General features: G+C 40.0%; 2 protein-coding genes across 13 annotated transcripts in view; one reads left to right on the top strand and one right to left on the bottom strand.

Annotated features, from left to right (window-relative positions):
• Positions 1-628: 628 nt before the first annotated feature.
• On the bottom strand, positions 629-9,082 carry asrgl1 (asparaginase and isoaspartyl peptidase 1). Its single transcript, XM_037783273.1, has 7 exons — positions 8,753-9,082; positions 7,818-8,013; positions 5,791-5,933; positions 5,512-5,666; positions 3,742-3,863; positions 1,852-1,962; positions 629-1,711 (listed from the first exon to the last, which is right to left on the bottom strand). The coding sequence occupies exons 2-7, from the start codon at positions 8,002-8,004 to the stop codon at positions 1,497-1,499; spliced, it is 933 nt and encodes a 310-aa protein (XP_037639201.1). The 5' UTR covers positions 8,005-8,013; positions 8,753-9,082; the 3' UTR covers positions 629-1,496.
• A 6,396-nt stretch (positions 9,083-15,478) lies between these two features.
• LOC119495401 (regulating synaptic membrane exocytosis protein 1-like) overlaps positions 15,479-18,642 on the top strand; it is a 103,359-nt gene continuing 100,195 nt past the window's right edge. For 3 of the 12 annotated variants that reach the window (XM_037781803.1, XM_037781807.1, XM_037781806.1), the window contains exon 1: positions 15,479-16,515. In XM_037781803.1, coding sequence (XP_037637731.1) covers positions 16,346-16,515 — 170 coding nt within the window. In that variant the 5' untranslated portion in view covers positions 15,479-16,345. The remainder of the gene's footprint in view (positions 16,516-18,642) is intronic. The other 9 variants (XM_037781805.1, XM_037781804.1, XM_037781811.1 and 6 more) reach the window with 7 other exon arrangements.

The raw sequence follows: 18,642 nt of genomic DNA, 5'->3' as shown, positions 1-18,642 counted from the left end.
TGTAACAGAATCAACCTAAAGTCTCTCAACAGTATAAGCTCGCTGTGCTTTTGCTCAAGGACAAAATATAAATAGCAACATGAGCTTATTTATAATATTGCATTGCAAAGATGAACCTGATCACATACTGTGCTGCCTCTGGATACAAAGTGTCAAATGACAATGCGTATATATACGTCATTGTGACTGTTTCGACCTGACTCACCTGAGTGAAAAGACAATCTCAGGGACTAAAACAGTCAAACATGCAGCTGTGGCAGCAGGCTGAAGCTGTGAAGGACTATGTGCAAAACTGACTGATGGAGGAGATTCATGTCTATTCCCACCCAAGACATTAGGACCTTTTCGAAGGCAGTTTTTGTAAATGTTGATCAAGTTCACACGTTTTTGCTCCTCTGTTTTAATATAAAGCAAAATAACTAAATAAAACAGCTCAGGGCTTGAGATAATAAAGATATTTTCTTCAAGAGGAGTCATCAAACTTGTGTGGTGCACTTCAGTGTTGACTTCTACTTCAACAGCACCATCTAGTGGATCCAAAAGGGAAACACATCCAGTCACAGTCTAACACCTCAGTGCACCTCTACACACAGACTTTATGGGTAAATGAAGCATGAAACTCACAATGCTCCGGGATTAGAGGCGTTTATTGTCAGGAATCAATGTTTTCCTAACACAAAGCCTCAACACTGACAGTCATCACCTGATTACTGATTCACAAATACCAGCTCTGGTTCAAACGTTGCAGTGATGGCAGCGTTTTGCCTTTTACATTTAAGTTACAGTAATATACAGAGAAATCTTAATTTTACTTTTAGAAGTATTTCATTGCACAAAATGGATACATGATCAGATGAGAAACACACAGTTTAGATTTTTCATCTACAACTCGAACTCTTTAATTATAGGAAGCTTATTTTTTGTCATTAAGTCATTTGAAAATCTCACACACAAAAATATTTGTATTTAATTTGATTTTAAAATACTTTCTGCTACAAAGGAAAAAAAAGCTTGTGCATGATCAATTTCCTATAAATTTTCTTTTTTAATTAGTAGAAATTCTATATTTTTCTGAAGTATAAAAATCTAAGATGCAAAGGTGAAATGTACTAAATCATCTACTACATGTGATCTGTGTGCCAACTTAATTCTGCACAGATCAGGTCAATACATCCGTAGATATAAAGGAAAATTGGGCTAAGATTTTTAGCAATGTTGTAATAAAATATGGTAATTTCACTACTCTGTAATGATGGATGAAATTTCAACAAACAGAATAATTAAAAGTTTTAATTAGTTAAATAGTTTTGGGGGAAATTATAAATGGACCTCATAACTTCCACTTGATTGCAGTGTTTTAAAATAAAAAAATTCTCTTCATGTTCATGTTTTATATCACCTAAAGTATAGGCTATATTAACAATATTTTCACCAATTTTAATTAAAAAAGAAATGTTAGTCTAAAAATATGAAACCTATAGGTGTAGTATTTCCTGTCAGAGTGGGTCATCGATGCTCTGGGTGATGTGTTCTCCAGTGTACAGGCCATAGTGCAGGGTGTCTTTCTGAGCTGCAGCCCAGGCCATCTGCCGGCTGGAGAAGCGAGCGGCCCAGCGACCCTGAGGGTCCACAGTCACCACCCCACCCAGACCTTCCACTCTGGACTTCATGTAGGCCAGGCCTAGATCACTGGCAGCCTCCGCTGACTGACCTGAGATCAAAGGAGAGAAGAAACAATACGGGTTATACATCACTTTGTTCGGTGCACTAACTTTCGGTGTATTACCAAGAGTAACTGAACTACTCTTCCATATCCAGAATACTGTATGTATGTATGTGTATGTGTGTTACCTTGCTCCATGTGGAACAGGATGAGTCTGGACAGAGTGACCTTCATGATGGCTTCTCCGTGGCCTGTCGTCGACACGGCTCCCACCTGGTTGTCAGCGAAACCTCCACACCCTGCAGTGACAACATGATTTAGTTCTAAATTCATTCATTTTTTTAGGTGCAAAGTTTTTTATTTGTAGTATCATCGCAACGTGTGACTCTCAGGTGGGTGTGACAATACAGTGAGCTAGAAATGAACACATACTGTGGTAAATAGGAGAAAATAATAGACTGTTAATTTTGAAGCTTTGTTTTTTTCCAACAGTTTGTTTTCCTTTAAACATGTCAGAAAATGAAACCTTTGCTACTCTGGTTAGGATTGTGAAGTGTAGGTTTACACAACAGAAAAGAGGTGATTCATTAAAAGGTTCAGACATTAACAGCTGTAGAGGATCCAGTCTGTACAGACTGAGACTAACAGACTAATAACCAATGACTGTTTAACTTTCCTGTGATTTAAATGTTTCTGTTTCAGTGTTTGTGCTTTTCATCAGATAAATGATGCATCTTATAGCAGATAGTCTTTGTTGTTAAAGTTACTACAAGGAGTTTTTAACTGGTTATTAATACTGATGCCTCTATATGACCTACATAAGTAAACAAGACCATCAGCGAGAAGATTGGCTATTTTATATAAATTTATTTCTATATAGTTATTCTTAGTGCCTGTCATTTACGGCACACAGACTGGAAGAGCCTATGTTTACATGAGTAATACGATAACCAGTTAAAAGGAAGCAGAAGGAGATTTTTCATTCGAGGAATTTTATTTTTGACGTTATATTTTGTGGTTGTGGCAAAGAGAAAAAGAAAAGAACTGACTGAAGAACAAGAAAAAGCTAAAAGGGACGGTGACAGAGTACGGGCGAAAACAAGAGTCAACCTTGGCTGCTCATTCACCAGATGGAGAGAATTACGGGGTTTGAAAGGATTCAAAACCAATATTGATATTGTCTCTCTTCCTCCTAGAATAATAATATGTCTATTTTATTTATGAAATAAATTGTGATGCGGGGTTTTACATCAATATTTGAATTAACGTTGGTGACGAAAGTCATTGTATTACAGGTGTTAATCTTACATAGCCACAAATAGATACATTACAATCACTATGCATCTTGCAAACAGCTGAGTATAAATAAGAAAAATAGTATAAAAAAATGAGTTTCTTTAAGTGTATTTCTTTCACTCGCTTCCAAAACAAACGTACATGCCAGCCAAATTCAAATCTTTTCAACACAAACGGTGGTACTCATGGAAACGCTGCCGCTTTTGTCCACAAGGGGGCGCCAAAATCAACACAAAATGAAAGTTCCTTGCAGTTGCTTTAAATTTGACGCCTTCAGAGTGAGTCTGTAACTTGGACATTGAACCGTGTCTAAGTCTAATCACTCATTTACTGATAGTGACAGATTAGACAGGCCTGAAGCAGCCAAGACTCTCAGACTCTTTCACACCAGTGTTTACTCATCTTCTCAAATGACACTTTGGATTCTGGCAACATTAGGTAGTTAGTACGAGCCAGTCAGTGCTGTGGCGCTGACACGATTTAGATGAATTGGTCAGTATTACACTGGGAGATTCAAAGGGAACATGCATTTCATTTCTTTCTTCATAAGAATCAAAAGTTGCTCCCTGCAGTATGTGTCAGCTTTGTTGTAACAGAGCTCGTAGCCAACTATTAACCAAGCAGGCTTTGTTTACTAACCAACCACACGTCCAACTTCTTCTGGTCAAAGGTCGACAAACAACGCCTTCCTATTGTTTTTGTCAGACTACGATGTCAGCTGTTCTTTCTCACTGCCTCTCAAAGGCATTAAATTCCAAACTCTATGTGTGAGGAGGACTGACCTACGCAGGGTGTGTCGCCCACCCGTCCCTCCATCTTGTTCAGCATCCCACCGGTGGAGGTCGCACAGGCTATGTTGCCCTCGCTGTCGACCGCCACTGCTCCAACCGTTCCCATCTTCCCCCTACACAACAACACATACAGGAAGAGCAGAATTAGGTTTGAATTACTACTCAGTTTTATACGGTAACCTGGTAACCAGGTTATAACTAGCTAAACCCAGGTTAAAAAAGTATTTATTCTGTAGCGTCAAAATGTTATTTTCCCATCAGGCCCTTCTAAAAAACTTTTTCCCACGTGATGTGACGTAGGTTTTTGCATGATGACGCTGCTAAATGTACTGTATTTATACATCCTTATGGTCAATGTATTAATGTTACATGCAGTAACTTAGATGGCGGCATGCTCCGAGTTTGGAGAAGCAGACAGGAGTACCGGGATGGAAGATAAGCAATGTATGCTGTGTGGACGCTAAGCTAGTTTGGATCTGAAAGTCACACAATTACACAAACAAACGAACTGATCGATGCAGCGGTAGACCAGCAACTCCTGTGTTACACGAGGTAAAATTATTGGTTTTGTGATGTAGTCTGGTGGCTTTGAAGACAGTGATATAGCGGCTTCAGTTCCCCGTCGGAAAAGGCTGTCTGATGGCAAGTTCAAATGGTGAAATATTCTAAATTAAGCGTACACTTAAACTGATATTGTTTTTTTTAGGTGGCTTAAATACGTTTTTCTGTTGCTCCCGTCCAAAGCCGCTTTACCTCGCTGTTAGACAGCCCTTTCCGACGGAGAACTGAAGCCGTTTTATCACTCTCTTTAAAGCCACCAGGTTACATTCACAAAATTGTAATTCTACCTCGCAGAACACAGACAACCCCACTTCAAACCTTTATTATTTTGTTATTTCCAAGCTGACATTGACTCAGCTAGTGCTAGCATTCACATTATTCATAATCTTATTGATTAGCTTTGATAAGCTTACTTTGGTAACCTGTGTCACTGCTTTTTGCAACGGCTGAGTGGGCGTTTCCATTTGAAACAAACAGAACAGAACGTCCTTTAAGGAACACCTTTCTTTTGAGTATCAGGTCCTCACTGCTTGTAGGCTTAAAAAACAGCTCTGAAAAGTTTGTAGCTTGAGAGGGAGTTACAGCAATAACAATGAATTCCAAAGATGACCCAGAGTCAAAGCAAAAAAAACCTGTGCAAACATCCAAAGAAGCTTCTCAAACTACGACTACTGCTGCATAATCCAAACTGCCATTCGTGTGCTCAGTATGTTCCAAAAACTCCTGACTTTCCAATAAATCTTTTCTTCTCTACTTCAGGCGATATGAGGAGGCAATACAATAGTGTATTTAGTTACGTCCAGGAGAATCTGTGGGGGCTTTTTCATTCAGCTAATTATGCTTCCTCCCGTCACGAAATGGGAAACCTGCCATCGCTGAGATGTTCCAGTCGCTTAAATGTGTCTCTGAGGAGACAAAGAGAGAGGAGGCTTCAAGAGGAGTTTGGAGCAAGGAATCCCCGGTGTATCTTATGAGATAGTTTTTTTACCGGACGCCAACACCCCATCAATCACAATCTGTTTAGTGATTGGTCAGCTGATCTGATGCGACAGTTAAAGGATTGATTGCTTTGCACACAGTGTGACACAGTATGGATCAACAGATTATGCAGCAGGAGTGAGCTTCTATGAACGTCTTGATATGCTCTGACATGTTTTTACCGTGTGTTTCTGAGTCAAGTCAAAAAATGTTTCGACTCACATTTGGCACTCCACATGGTTAGCCTCAGGTGCCAGGTTCTTTTTCCAGCGCATGCGGGAGTACTCGGTGATGAGGGACTCTAGGGGCACCTCGGGGACACCCATAGACCGGGCGAACTGACTGGCCCCCTCTGCTGTCAGAAACGCATGACTCGTCTGAAACGGAGATCAAAGTTCACATTTATAGACTATTACTGAATCTATTTGTAACAGGAAAGCACCGAGTGTGTCCTAATTCCCAGTTTTATGCCTTGACCATCCCATATTTAAATGTACGTACCTTGTCCATAACCAGTCTTGCTAGCTTGGTTGGGTTGGCTATGTTTCGTACAGCAGACACGGCACCACTAGCCAGTGTTTTCCCGTCCATCACCATGGCATCCATCTCCACCTCTCCTTTGACATTCAGCACTGACCCACATCCTGAAACAGGATTTAAGAAGTGATCTGATAGAGTCGTGCCTCTGGGGACAAAGAATCTATTGTGTACAGAGGTGACATTTGGCCTATGGGTGGAGCTACAGGACAGCTCATGCAGTAAGAATAAAAAGAGTTCACTCTGGAGTTCTTTTTGGGGACATGATTCATATATTTCACAGCAATCTAGCCATTTGATTTAGATATTTATTTTTTAGTTATAGGCGTAAAGTTTTGCCTGATGGTGGCCAACATTTAGTCTGTTTTAATCAAACTCTGGTGTGGTTCGTTTGAGCATTTGTGAACGCAGTAATCATACTCTGGTGTGGACCAAAACAACTGGTCCGAGACCGTTTGTGAGAGGTTGTCTCGGACCGTTTCCAAGCGAACCAAAAAGCAGGCTGCCTGTGTGGCCATTCGTTGAGATAGAGATGAAAAATAAATAAATTAGCTCCTTCGTACACGCTCCTCAGCTAATTATTTTTATTATTTGAAAAAAAAAGTATCAATTTCACTCTGACCCGGACTAACCAAGGCTTGTGAAAACGCCCTTAGCGACCTTTAGAGACCACCTAATACAAATAACACACCTCAGAACGCAACTCATGGCCATGAACAAGCCACCCATGTTATAGTAGAGTCCACTGAGTCCACTACATTTTTATTTAATTTAGGAGCACAAACATGATGCCTAAAATACCAAGAGTAATAAGTTATTTTGGTTGTGCAGTCATGTTATGTGTGTTCAAAGATTCATCATGGACAAAACCAAATATGACATGTAGGCCTACACCATCATCCACTCCTTGAATAAAGCAAACAGTACATTATCAACACTTTGCACGTTAATGCCTGTCTAAAAGTAACAAGTAATCACATGAATCAACATGCACAAACCCACAGCATACAATCAGACTATCATGAGCCAGCAGCATTTAAAATAAGCTGATTCTGGCACGGATAGTGTTAGTTGTATTACTTGTATTATTACTTTGTACTTCCAGAGCTTTCATTAGAGCCTAATATCAAGGCTCTATGGCGAGTTTGAAGGTAAAAAACAGGTTAAGTCCTCAAAACGACATCAATTAGGAATTCCTTCACCCAAAAAGTCCCAGAAACGATGTATTGTTCAGCATTGTAGGCAAAACCATTGAAAAGATAATGTCACTACAAACGTTGGTTTCACTGAACTACCTTTTTGAAGCCTTGAGTTCTGCATTTTGGCCGTCCCATTTTGGTTTTTGGCTCTCACAATGTTGTTTTTTTGCAACCAGAAGTGACACGAGGGGATGGAGTACAAGTACAACCAAACCTTGAGAAATTAAATGTTACAATTAACTTTTAGGAACTGAAAACACACTGTGAAAGGGTTAAAGTTCAGGCCCGCCCTAAAGCATCCCCTGCTTAATGGTCTATTTGACTCTAAATGGGACCATAATTTACTAAATGAACATCATGCTGTATTGAAGAAGACTTGAAACTAGCGATTGAGACCATAAACTCATGCTTACAATGTTTACTGAGGTAATAAATCAAGTGAGAAGTAGGCTCATTTTCTCATAGACTTCTATACAATCAGACTTCTTTTTGCAACCAGAGGAGTTTTCCCCTGCTGGCTATTAGAGAGAATGCAAGTTTAAGTCACTTCCTCATTGGCTTCCCATTTAAGACCTCGGAGGTTGCCCACTGCTTTGGATTTAGGACTCTCACAAAGTTAGCCGGCATTTTTGCGAGGTGCATGGGGGCTAAATTAGTTTTTTAACCTTCATAGAAGACAAATCCACTGAGAAACGAACCCCCTGCTTTCCACGTTCACAGAATTGCTGCAGATGACACAACTATAGTGTGTGTGTGTGTGTGTGTGTGTGTGTGTGTGTGGTTTTACATTACCTGCATTGAAGGAGGGGTTATTCTCCAGCACGGTGACGGCCTCCACCACAGCGTCCATGCTGCTGCCGCCTCCCCGGAGGATGGTGTTCCCTGCTCGGGCTGCCGAGCACACCCCCGAAGTGGACTTTTCTGACCGCTCCTTTGGGATATGACCCGCCCCTCCATGGACCACCACTACTGGAATCATGTCAATCACCTGAGAAGGAAACGTGGAGCGATAAGATGCAACACAGGATGTAAACACTAGTTTTATAGAAGCTACATGTACAGTAACATCAGGGACAGTTATAACATGATGTGAGTTTTATTTCCTGTATTACTGCCTCTGTTTTGCTCTACTGTAACTCTTCCAAATAACTGGTAATATCCAAAGAAACAGCCCTCATTGATTTTTCTCTGTCTCATTTATGACAATATTAAAAAAATGACAATAGCTGTCGTGTGGATTGCTTCACCAGATTGTGCAGTAAATAAAAAGATTGTTGTTGCATCATCAGCCCAGTAAAGCCATAAACTTCTCACTTTATATCAAACCTTTGGTCTCAGATAAACCGATTGGATGGTATACAACACCATTTCAAACTAATCTTCTTTGACTTACTATAAAATAACATAGTTAGAAGTTAATTATTTTGAAAATGCATTATCTCAAATTATTTATTGGCTTACCCTTTTATAATTAAACTTTACCCTGTAGTAGTTTGACACATGTCCCTATGGGATGAAACTAAACAAATAAAAAATATTATAATAATATATAATATAATAAAAATATATTAAAACAGGTGTCTAACGCAGTTAAATGATACATATACATTAGTAAATATATTAAACGAGAGGCGCTTGGTGAGCTGCAGAGAGATACAAGCAGAACAGTTATAGACTGTCGTAATGCTGTTGCATTGTATCAGGACTACCATGACAGCAGTACTTACCCTGCAGATTGAGCTGTTTTCTTGCAGTTTAACGGGATAATAACGTTATCTGTCTTACGAGATATTCAGATCATTAATTTAAAACGACACGAAAGCACTGATTACACAAATCATACCGTGAATACAGGAAGGTAAACAACAGAGGTGCTTCTGTCTAAGGTCTAAATAACACCGACGGTCGTTAAGGCCACAGAAAGCTACGTCACTTCCAGGATGTGACAATCACACTTCCAAAATAAGATACAATTAACATGCAGCAGGCTACATTATATTTTTTTGTGTCTTATAAAATGAAAATTAGATTAAAGAGAAGGTATTCATGATATATTTGTAAAACAATAAAATAAATAAAAAAACCTTCCCCAGCCAAATTTTATGTTTAATATAGAGGCTTTTATTAGTCATAGTAGTAGTAGTAGTAGTAGTAGTAGGCTAGTAGTGTGCTTTCTTACTCCATTTACACAGCACTGTTTTTTTTGTTTTTTTTTAAATTTATGTTGTTCTTAGTTAAGGAAGTTATCATTGTTGTTGTTATTATTATTATTATTATTATTATTATTATTATTATTATTATTATTATAATTATTATTATTATTATAATTATTGTTCAGAAGGTGCAGCAGTTTAACCAAAAGCATCCCCTCACCAGCCCATGCATTGATCACATGCACGGACCAATAGCCTGTGGCTTGGCGCATGGTCTTCACATGATCAGAGAGTGCTGTTATTCCAATCACCTTCTGCGCAGATCGCAAGCCTCATTTTCCTCCAACTCAGCTCAGTATCAGTGTTGCACCTTTCTGGACTCTTTTCTATTTATTATTGATATGGTCTTTTCCTGTGCGTCCATGAGAAAGTGAGTATTTGTTATAGTTGTCTATTGTTTAGTAACTGCATCGTTATAATAATTCTAAAGTCACCTGTATCATGTTATAATACTCATACTCGTTTGTCTATAAGAGTTTGAATGATAAGTTGTGTGTTTCTGTGTCAACATCATTTAAGTTAGAACAGCGCAGTGAACGGGCATATGCGGCCGTCATTAAGGGACCGTCGCACAATTACTCATATCCCCCTCTGTGTGCACTCTGCTCATTGTACTGCCTGAGAGCCTGAGTCTGCTATTTGTTGACGCTCCCTTAAAGTTCAGAAGGCTGCGTTCTCTTCCTTTTATTCCTGTTTAAACTGTTTAGCTTACATTGTATTTCATACAATACTGTTTGTTTATTATTACTTCATGTTACTAATACCTGCCCATGTTTTCTATTTTATTTCTGTATTTAGTAACCACTATCCTCACTATCCACACTATTCACAAAAGGATTTAAAAACCATCTTCAATCAATAAATGAGTGGTATCTCAAAGAGAGTGTGTGTGTGACCTGGACTAATTGATACATCGTCATCATATTCATGTTCTTACCGGACAACCTGTGGAGATTGTAAATGACATTCATAGAACCATCATCTAAGGGTTCATTCACTCAGCATCACTAAGGTCACAAGTTTGGTATCCATTACACCAACGCCTATTTTACAATTATTATTATTATTATTATTACTATTATTATTATTAGTCATAGTAGTAGTAGTAGGCTAGTAGCCTGCTTACTTACTCCATTTATACAGCAGTGTTTTTTAAGTTTTAAAAAGGAATGTTGTTCTTATAAGGAAGTTATTATTATTATTATTATTATTATTATTATTATTATTATTATTATTAGTAGTAGTAGTAGTAGTATTGTTGATGTTGTTGTTGTTGTTGTTGTTGTTGTTATTATTATTATTCTTGTTGTTGTTATCATCAACATTATCATTTTTAGTCATAATAGTAGTAGGGGGCTAGTAGTGTGCTTTCTTACTCCTTTTACACAGCCCTGTTTGTCTAAGTTTTAAAAATTAATGTTGTTCTTAGTTAAGGAAGTTATTATTGTTGTTGTTGTTGTTGTTGTTGTTGTTATTATTATTGTTATTATTAGTCATAGTAGTAGTAGGCTAGTAGTGTGCTTTCTTTCTCCATTTACACGGCACTGTTTTTTTAAGTTTTAAAATTACTTATTTTTTTTATTATAAAGTCAAAATTGCCTAATTTCCGTTTTATTTTGGGTTGCTTGGTGCAGCCAATCCAATACACATGCTCTAAATCAAAGCATAGACTGAAGCTAAACAAAAAACAAGAAAGTCTGGTAACATGTGACTGCAGGTAACAGCAAGAGTCATCAAACTCTTCCAACCAGGAAATAGAGACGGGAAACATGCCAGACACCTAATTACAACCCTTAGGCCTTGTTATATCGAGTATTTCCAGCATGGTCGACCTGGCATGACCCTCTGTGTTACCAGTAAACTGGCCATGTGGTTTTTTTCTGTCTATCATTTATTTTAGCAAATGCAGTGAGTGGACATTTCCGTCTTCTTTGCCTTTGTGGAAGGGAACTGTTCAATGCCCTCTTGAAAAGTGAGATGTCTAAAAGTGAAACAGTAGTAGTTGTGCGTGTTAAGTATTTGGCTCTCTCCCAGAATATTGCTGCCCAAAATAGGAACCTCCCTTGGGTAAGAGCTGTTGAGCAAGTCAAGCAAGTATGCGTTGTTGCGTGCCTGCTGTAATTGTTTGTTGGTTTGGGCATGTTAGATGATGATGATGATGATGATGATGATGATGATGAAGAGTTTGGGCTTAGCCAGGGTTGTCTTTTTTTTCTTAATGCCTATTCTATCCCAACATGCTCCTGGCTCTGGTCCTCTCAGTACATGCTGCTGTTCAGTGAGCTGACCATGGTGCTGAAACACAAATGGAGATGTAAGAGCTGCTTTTACAATCCACCATGAAGTCACAGTGATACTGGTTGACCTGGACTCAACTGGTTTACAGCACAGTGTATGAAGGGTCTCCTGAAGGTTCATAAAAATGTGGCATAATCTAATTTTAACTGTATAAAATGTCAGTTTCTAAACCAAATCATGGTCTTCACTGATTCTTACACTGTTAAGAATTTCCCAGTAAAATAACAGTAAAGAAATTTACAGCTTTGTACTGTTAATGAAAAATACAGTTTGAACTGTTTTTTTTTAATTCATTTCACAGTATTTTACAGTTAATTTGCTGTTTAAAGATACATTATATAGCTGTTTTTCACCTTTCTTTTACATTATCTTACTGATTTGTTTTAATGCACTATTTAGGTTGTATTTTTTAACATACATTTTAATAAACATTATTTTTTGCCTAGATGAATAGACGAAAAATACAGTTTGAACTGTTTTTTAAAAATTAATTTCACAGTATTTAACAATTAATTTACTGTTTAAAGATACATTATATAGCTGTTTTTCACCTTTCTTTTACATTATCTTACTGATTAGTTTTAATGCACTATTTAGGTTGTATTTTTTACATACATTTTAATAAACATTATTTTTTGCCTAGATGAATAGACTTAGCAGGTTACAGACATAGGAATAGTCACACTAAATACAATTAAAGGCACTTATTAGGAAAAAGGCTATAATAGACTTGTTGACACTTTTCCCAAAATGTCTGTCTATAGCTGGCTACAAGCACAGAATGCAAACCATACCAACATGTGAGTGAAGAACAGAGCTAATTCACTGATTTTACAATCATGTAATCAGGTCCCAGAATTAAAAAAACACTGCATGAAACTGTTACTGATGATACTTTAGACAGATGATCAGCAGTAAAGTGCTGTTTTTTAAGAATGCATTATAGTTCAGTTAAAAAACGGCCTATAATTTAACAGGTTTTCTTTTGTATTAACAGTAAAGCACTGTTTTTAGCAATAACAGGTTAATACTGTTGAAATCCTGCTGTAAATTAACAGCAATTGTTTACAGTGTAGGTATATCAGATATTCAAATCTGGATCTGAGGCTATAAATAGTCCAATAAAGTACATTTGTTTCTAAATTTAGATTTGTGTGGCACAATTAATTATCTTGTTTTGTTATACAGTTTGTGTGATTTACACTTCCCAGCTGTGTGGCACATTCTCGTCGTGCATCTGAATAGTAATGTTTGGGAACCTCCTCTCTCCACACAGAGAGCTATAATTAAAATGTTGTAGGCCTACGCTGACATACTGTAAATGTCACCCTGTAGCCATACATGTGCATGGCTATGTGGTAAACCTCAGGCTCCATTCAGATTGTTTTTTCAGCATGAGGAAGTCGTGTCAGTGTGTGTGTGTGTGTGTGTGTGTGTGTGTGTGTGTGCTGGGAACTGCTGGAAGGATGGATAAGGAGGAAGGACAGAAGGAAGGAGTGGAGAGAGAGAGAGAGAGAGAGAGAGGGAGAGAGGGAGGGAGGAAGGAGAAAAAAAGGGGGATGCACGTCATTCTAACACGCAATGATTGGTGGGAGCGAGGAGGAGGGTGCAAACACTCTTATTGTGAAGGGTTTCATACAATACTAGAAAAGGGTTCTTTAGACTTGCAGTCATTATTTCTTTTATATTACTAATAGAATTGTATTTTGACCTATACCTACCACGTATGCTAGGCCTGCATTTCCTTTTGATGGTCTAGTTTTTAAGCTTTTTCATTAATTTCATTCAGTCTTATCGCTTCTTCTACACTGTGTATTTAAATAAAAATAGAAATAAAGCAAAAATATAGTTATATCTTTGTTCTATTGCTAATTTACTTATTGAAATAATGGTTAAACTATACACTATAAAACTGAATTCCTAATTTTTTCATCTTACAATTCCATTCATATTATTATTATTATTATTATAATTATAATAATAATAATAATAATAATAATAATAATAATAATGATATTAATGTAATAGCCACTTATAAATAATAATGTAAATATATTAATAAAATAAATTAATTGTCATATATTAAGGTATTTCAATGGATTATCTGTATGGTTTTAGTTGATTTTAAGGGGAGTCAGCCCTTAATTTGCAACTTAAAATGGCTTTAATTTTTCAGTTAAGGTGAACATTCAGGGTTTGACAATATTATAGTTTTTTTTCACCTTAAAAGCCCTTAATCTATGCAGAAAACCCATTAAAAATCCCATATTACATAATGATCTATTACCATAATTTACCCGTTAAAGGGACTGTTTGTAACTTGTAACTTGTATAAATCTACCGGGTCGGTTTCCCATGCGCGCTCGCATATACACGCTCGCGTGTGGCTACGCTCTTCAGACTCAGACCATGGCTGTATTAAGAGACTCAGACTCCAACACAAACTACACGGAAGCACCAAAACAGCAAAGTTATATCTAGTGAAGCCCGTCTGATAAACAGTGTTGGCCGTGGTCGGAGGACGCGGGGGAGCCCGTAGCTTTGGTCTCTAGGGCCGGAGTCTCTGCTGTACTCTGCTCCTCTGCCTGCTTGCCTTCACTCACACAGTGCGCTCGTTCTCGCTCCACCTCACGTTCATGCGTGCACACTACACACTGCCCAATGCTGACTTTCGTTGATTTAATGGCCACAGGTGTCGCTGTTAACAAGCATTTCTGAAAGTTACAAACAGTCCCTTTGATAAACCACAATTATCGAGTGAATCCCTTAAGTAACGATTTATATGAGCCTAAGTGATATATAAGATTTTTATTTGGTAGATTAGGTGTTAGGTGCAGATTAGGTGTTTATCCCTTAAAAATGACACCACTAAAAATTTTCAATCTATCCATCTGTGGCAGCTGCCAATTCTCTGGTGCTTGCTGTTGTTTCCCTTTTCCCTGGTGTTTTTTTGGTTGAGTTGCTGAGTGATTAGAGGGTTATTCAGTTCACCTGTTGCGCAGGGTGTGGGGACTGGCTCTTAAATGATAGTTGAGAGCAGCTTGGTGCATTCCCCTCTTGGCCAATCAGGGTGTAACGACGCCCTTTCTGTAGGGCTTAAAAGAGGAGGGAAACTGCACACCCAGTGTCATTCTGATCTCTCCTTCACTCAATGCAACATGTGTTATCAGCTTTACCAGAAACTCTGGTCTGTTTTGGGCCCTTTTGGGATTCTGTGATCTTTGTGTTTTGTTTGTTGAGAGTGTTGACTCTCCTAGTTGGGGAAACAAGTTAAGTGCCAACCAATTAGGTTACCTGCACTGGGACGTTTAGGTACTATTTGTGCAACGATCTGGCTTGCCTTACAATAGCCTAACGCCTGCAGGCTGTATTTTTGTATTCTATTCATTTGTTGATTTTCAATGAAACCCTTTATACCCATTTCTTTTAGTGTATTTTATTTGGGAAAACTTTAAAGGAGGGTAAAAGGAAAAACACAAACCAATATTTCAGTTTCCTTAATTGTTTGTTAATATAGAGGCATTTGTTCATTATTGAAGAGGCATTTGTTCATTATTATTATTAAGAAGGCATTTTATTTTATATTATTATGTGGATGGGAACTGTTTTTCAGTCTTCTGACTGAACAACTAAAGTCTGGGGAACTCAGTACCGCCACACATCTATCAAATATAATCGATTGATATTGATAATGATATTGCCTGTTCATTAATCCCAAATTTGGGGTGAACCCTTAAATTGCGCTTGAATGAAGTTGTAAGCCTATCTACATTGTGACAGATTTTTAAGGACATTTTACCTCTTTAAAAAAGCAATTATTATTATTATTATTTTTATTATTATTATTATTATTATTAATAATAATAATAATAATAATAAATAATATAATAATTGGCCTAATTATAATCCATTAAATTAGAAAAAAATAATAAAAAAAGGATTCTTCTGTTTAAGTGTTTCCAAACGTCCATGAGTGATCCTCCTGGTCCTACAATAACCCCCAATGCATCCTCGAGTGAACCCTTTATCTCCTGAGTGTGCTATACAGGCTGTCGTGAGCGCGCATCTTGACGGTGAGTGGAGCCCCCCATTCTCAAATGAGAGCCTGCGCGCGCTCTCGCCTGCAAAGAGCGAAGTGAACGCGCTTGAGGGGCTGCGGTCCCATTGACGGTTCCGTCTCCCTGACAGCAGCATCAGCATCAGGACCACCATCACCATCACAATCAGCAGCAGCATCAGCGGCGGCGCTGCACAACAAGAAGAAGAAGAAGAAGAAGTCGCAGCCACACACCGGGACCGGAGTGGACCGGAGAGACCCAGAGGAGGACCCCCCCTCTCTGCCCGGCCCTGAAGGAAAGGAAGGAAGGAAAGGAAGCGAGATCCCCCTCCCTGTGTGTGCCATCATCCCGACCGACCGCCGGAGAGATGGGCTCCGCGTAAAACGGAGGTGGTGGAGGGGAGAGGCGGGCGGGCGGGCGGTGGGAGGGGGGTGGGGGGAGAAGATACCGGAGCAGGGAGAAGGAGAGACTGAAAACGGCAACCGGGAACCGACTACCACCACCACCACCGACGCCGTCACCGCTGCTGCTACCGCCGCCCTGGGTACCCCCCGCCACCGCCGCCGCCATGGCAACCCAGCATCAGTCGCTCCATCCGCCGCTGCTTTGTCCGTGGGCCATGTCGTGATCCGTGGGCTCCACCAGCGGGTTTTCTCTCCGTGATCCCGTACCGAGGAGGAGGAGGGAGGAAGAGTAGGAGGAGGTGGTGGTGGTGCTGGAGGTGGAGGTGGAGGTGGTGGTGGTGGGGAAGATGTTCGCCTCGGTGGGCCCTCCTCGGGGCGGCCCGCCGCGCCCACCCGTCAACCCCCCGGCCATCCCGGAGCCGGACCTCAGCCATCTGACGGAGGACGAGAGGAAGATCATCATGGCTGTGCTGGCTCGGCAACGGGAGGAGGAGGCGAAGGAGGAGGCCATGATAAAGTAAGAGAGGGATGGAGATATAGAGGAGAAGTGTGGTGTGTGTTAAAGAGAGAGAGAGAGAGACTGGGCCTGGTTCTATTTCCGTTCTGAAGAAGATCCACCTCCTCTTATGGATGCTTCAGCATCACTCTATCTCACCATGCATGCATGTATGTGTGGAGCCTATATCCACATCCTGCAGGTCTCTCTCCACACACACAGGCAGGCAAAGTAAGAGAGGGATGGAGATAGAGAGAGAGAGAGAGAGAGGAGAAGTGTGTGTGTGTTGAAGAGAGAGAGAGAGAGACTGGGCCTGGTTCTATTTCAGTTCTGAAGAAGTCCATCCACCTCCGTCCTCTCCTTATGGATGCTTCAGCATCACTCCACTGTGTATCTCACCATGCATGCATGTATGTGTGGAGCCTATATCCACATCCTGCAGGTCTCTCTCCACACACACAGACAGGCTACATGTATAGGCTATACAGCTGTAGGTGCAAGAGACAGGTTCACCTCCAGTTTGCAGATATATAGAGGCTTAATGAGTGTGTGGTGGGTCAGGAGAGAGGGATAGAGATAGAGAAAGAGAGAGAGAAAAAGTGTGGTGTGTGTTAAAGAGAGAGAGACTGGGCCTGGTTCTATTTCGGCTCTGAAGAAGAAGTCCATCCACCTCCTCTTATGGATGCTTCACTCCACTGTATCTCACCATGCATGCATGTATGTGTGGAGCTTATATCCACATCCTGCAGGTCTCTCTCCACACACAGACTAGGCTACATGTATAGGCTATACAGCTGTAGGTGCAAGAGACAGGTTCACCTCCAGTTTGCATATATATAGAGGCTTAATGAGTGTGGCGGTGGGTCAGGTGTAACTTTGCTCATAGAGGAAGAGGATGGTGGGAGGATGATGAAGGGGCGTGTCACCATGCCCCCATCATCAGCAGCATCACAGATGACAAAAAAAAGAGCTGATTTCTCATCTGTCCTCAACATCATCATCATCGCACCGATGCCTGAGTCAAGTATTTTTTGACTTTACCTCATTTATATAGATGCAGCAGAGGAAAGGCTCGCTTAGTTGGCACTGACAGTATAGTAAAAAAGTCAAAAACCCTCCCTGTTGGCTTTTATCTGTGCAGCATCCTCCATCTCAACAGCTGCTGTTCTCAGCTCTGGGGTACGGTTGAGCCTTTCCCAGCCGTATGCACCGTATGTAGGCCAGTGCTCTTACAACAGACAGGCTGTTATAGAACCAGTAGGCCTATAACGGGGGGGAAGAAAAGGTGCCTGTGTGTATATATTCACTGTGTGCATCCTCCTCTATACCACCACCATACATGCATGGAGAAAAGTCTTTATTTCGATCGGTGCAAACACGAACCCCCCTTTTCCAGCAGAAAAATGCATCAAGTTGGAGCTGCATGCATAGATGTGCAGATAGAAAGACAGACCGACCCACCTATAAAGCGAGGAGGCGCTCCTCAAGCTTTACGTCCCTGTTCTATTTTAAGCCCTCTGTGCGGACTGATAGCCCAGCACTGGAACGGAAGATCGATTCATTGCATCTAAAGAAGGAAATGTCCAATATATGGCTCCGGCTCTAAGTGGCTATGCATCATTTTCAGTAAGACGCCGTGGATTCGCTCGTATCACATGCTGCAAATACTGTCAGCAGACACATACATGTCTCCTTAACCTATATTGGCTTCAGCAGCGTTTCCTCTCATCACTGTTTAGAATGGAGATTGCCATAGCAAAGCAGTGTGCGTGCCTGCGTGTGTGTGTGTGTCTTTACGATCTGCACTGAAAAAGCTGCACTGGTTGACTAATACATGCATGGTGAGTGTACTAGCAGCAGGGTAGTGTGGGTTGTAATGCAGAGAGGCAGAGAATACACTACTCTTATGATGAGGATTTAAAGATATCGTCTTGCTTTTAAAGCATATAGGATCACAGTATGTGGACGCATACCTCCTCGATGGTATATAGCCATGGCGACAATGATGTAATGGTAAATAAATTGTGGGTAAACAATGTCAATAATTCTCATGAGGTAAAGTGGTTTATGATTTACAGAAAGAAAGATGGATAAACTGCAAATGACCTCCGCTACAATCCTTCTTTAAAAGCCTAAAATCCCAGTTAC

Source organism: Sebastes umbrosus, chromosome 10 (genome assembly GCF_015220745.1).
Source record: "Sebastes umbrosus isolate fSebUmb1 chromosome 10, fSebUmb1.pri, whole genome shotgun sequence".
NCBI classification, from domain to species: Eukaryota; Metazoa; Chordata; class Actinopteri; order Perciformes; family Sebastidae; genus Sebastes; species Sebastes umbrosus.
Note: the sequence above shows the minus strand (reverse complement) of the source record. Positions and strands in the feature narration are given on the sequence as shown.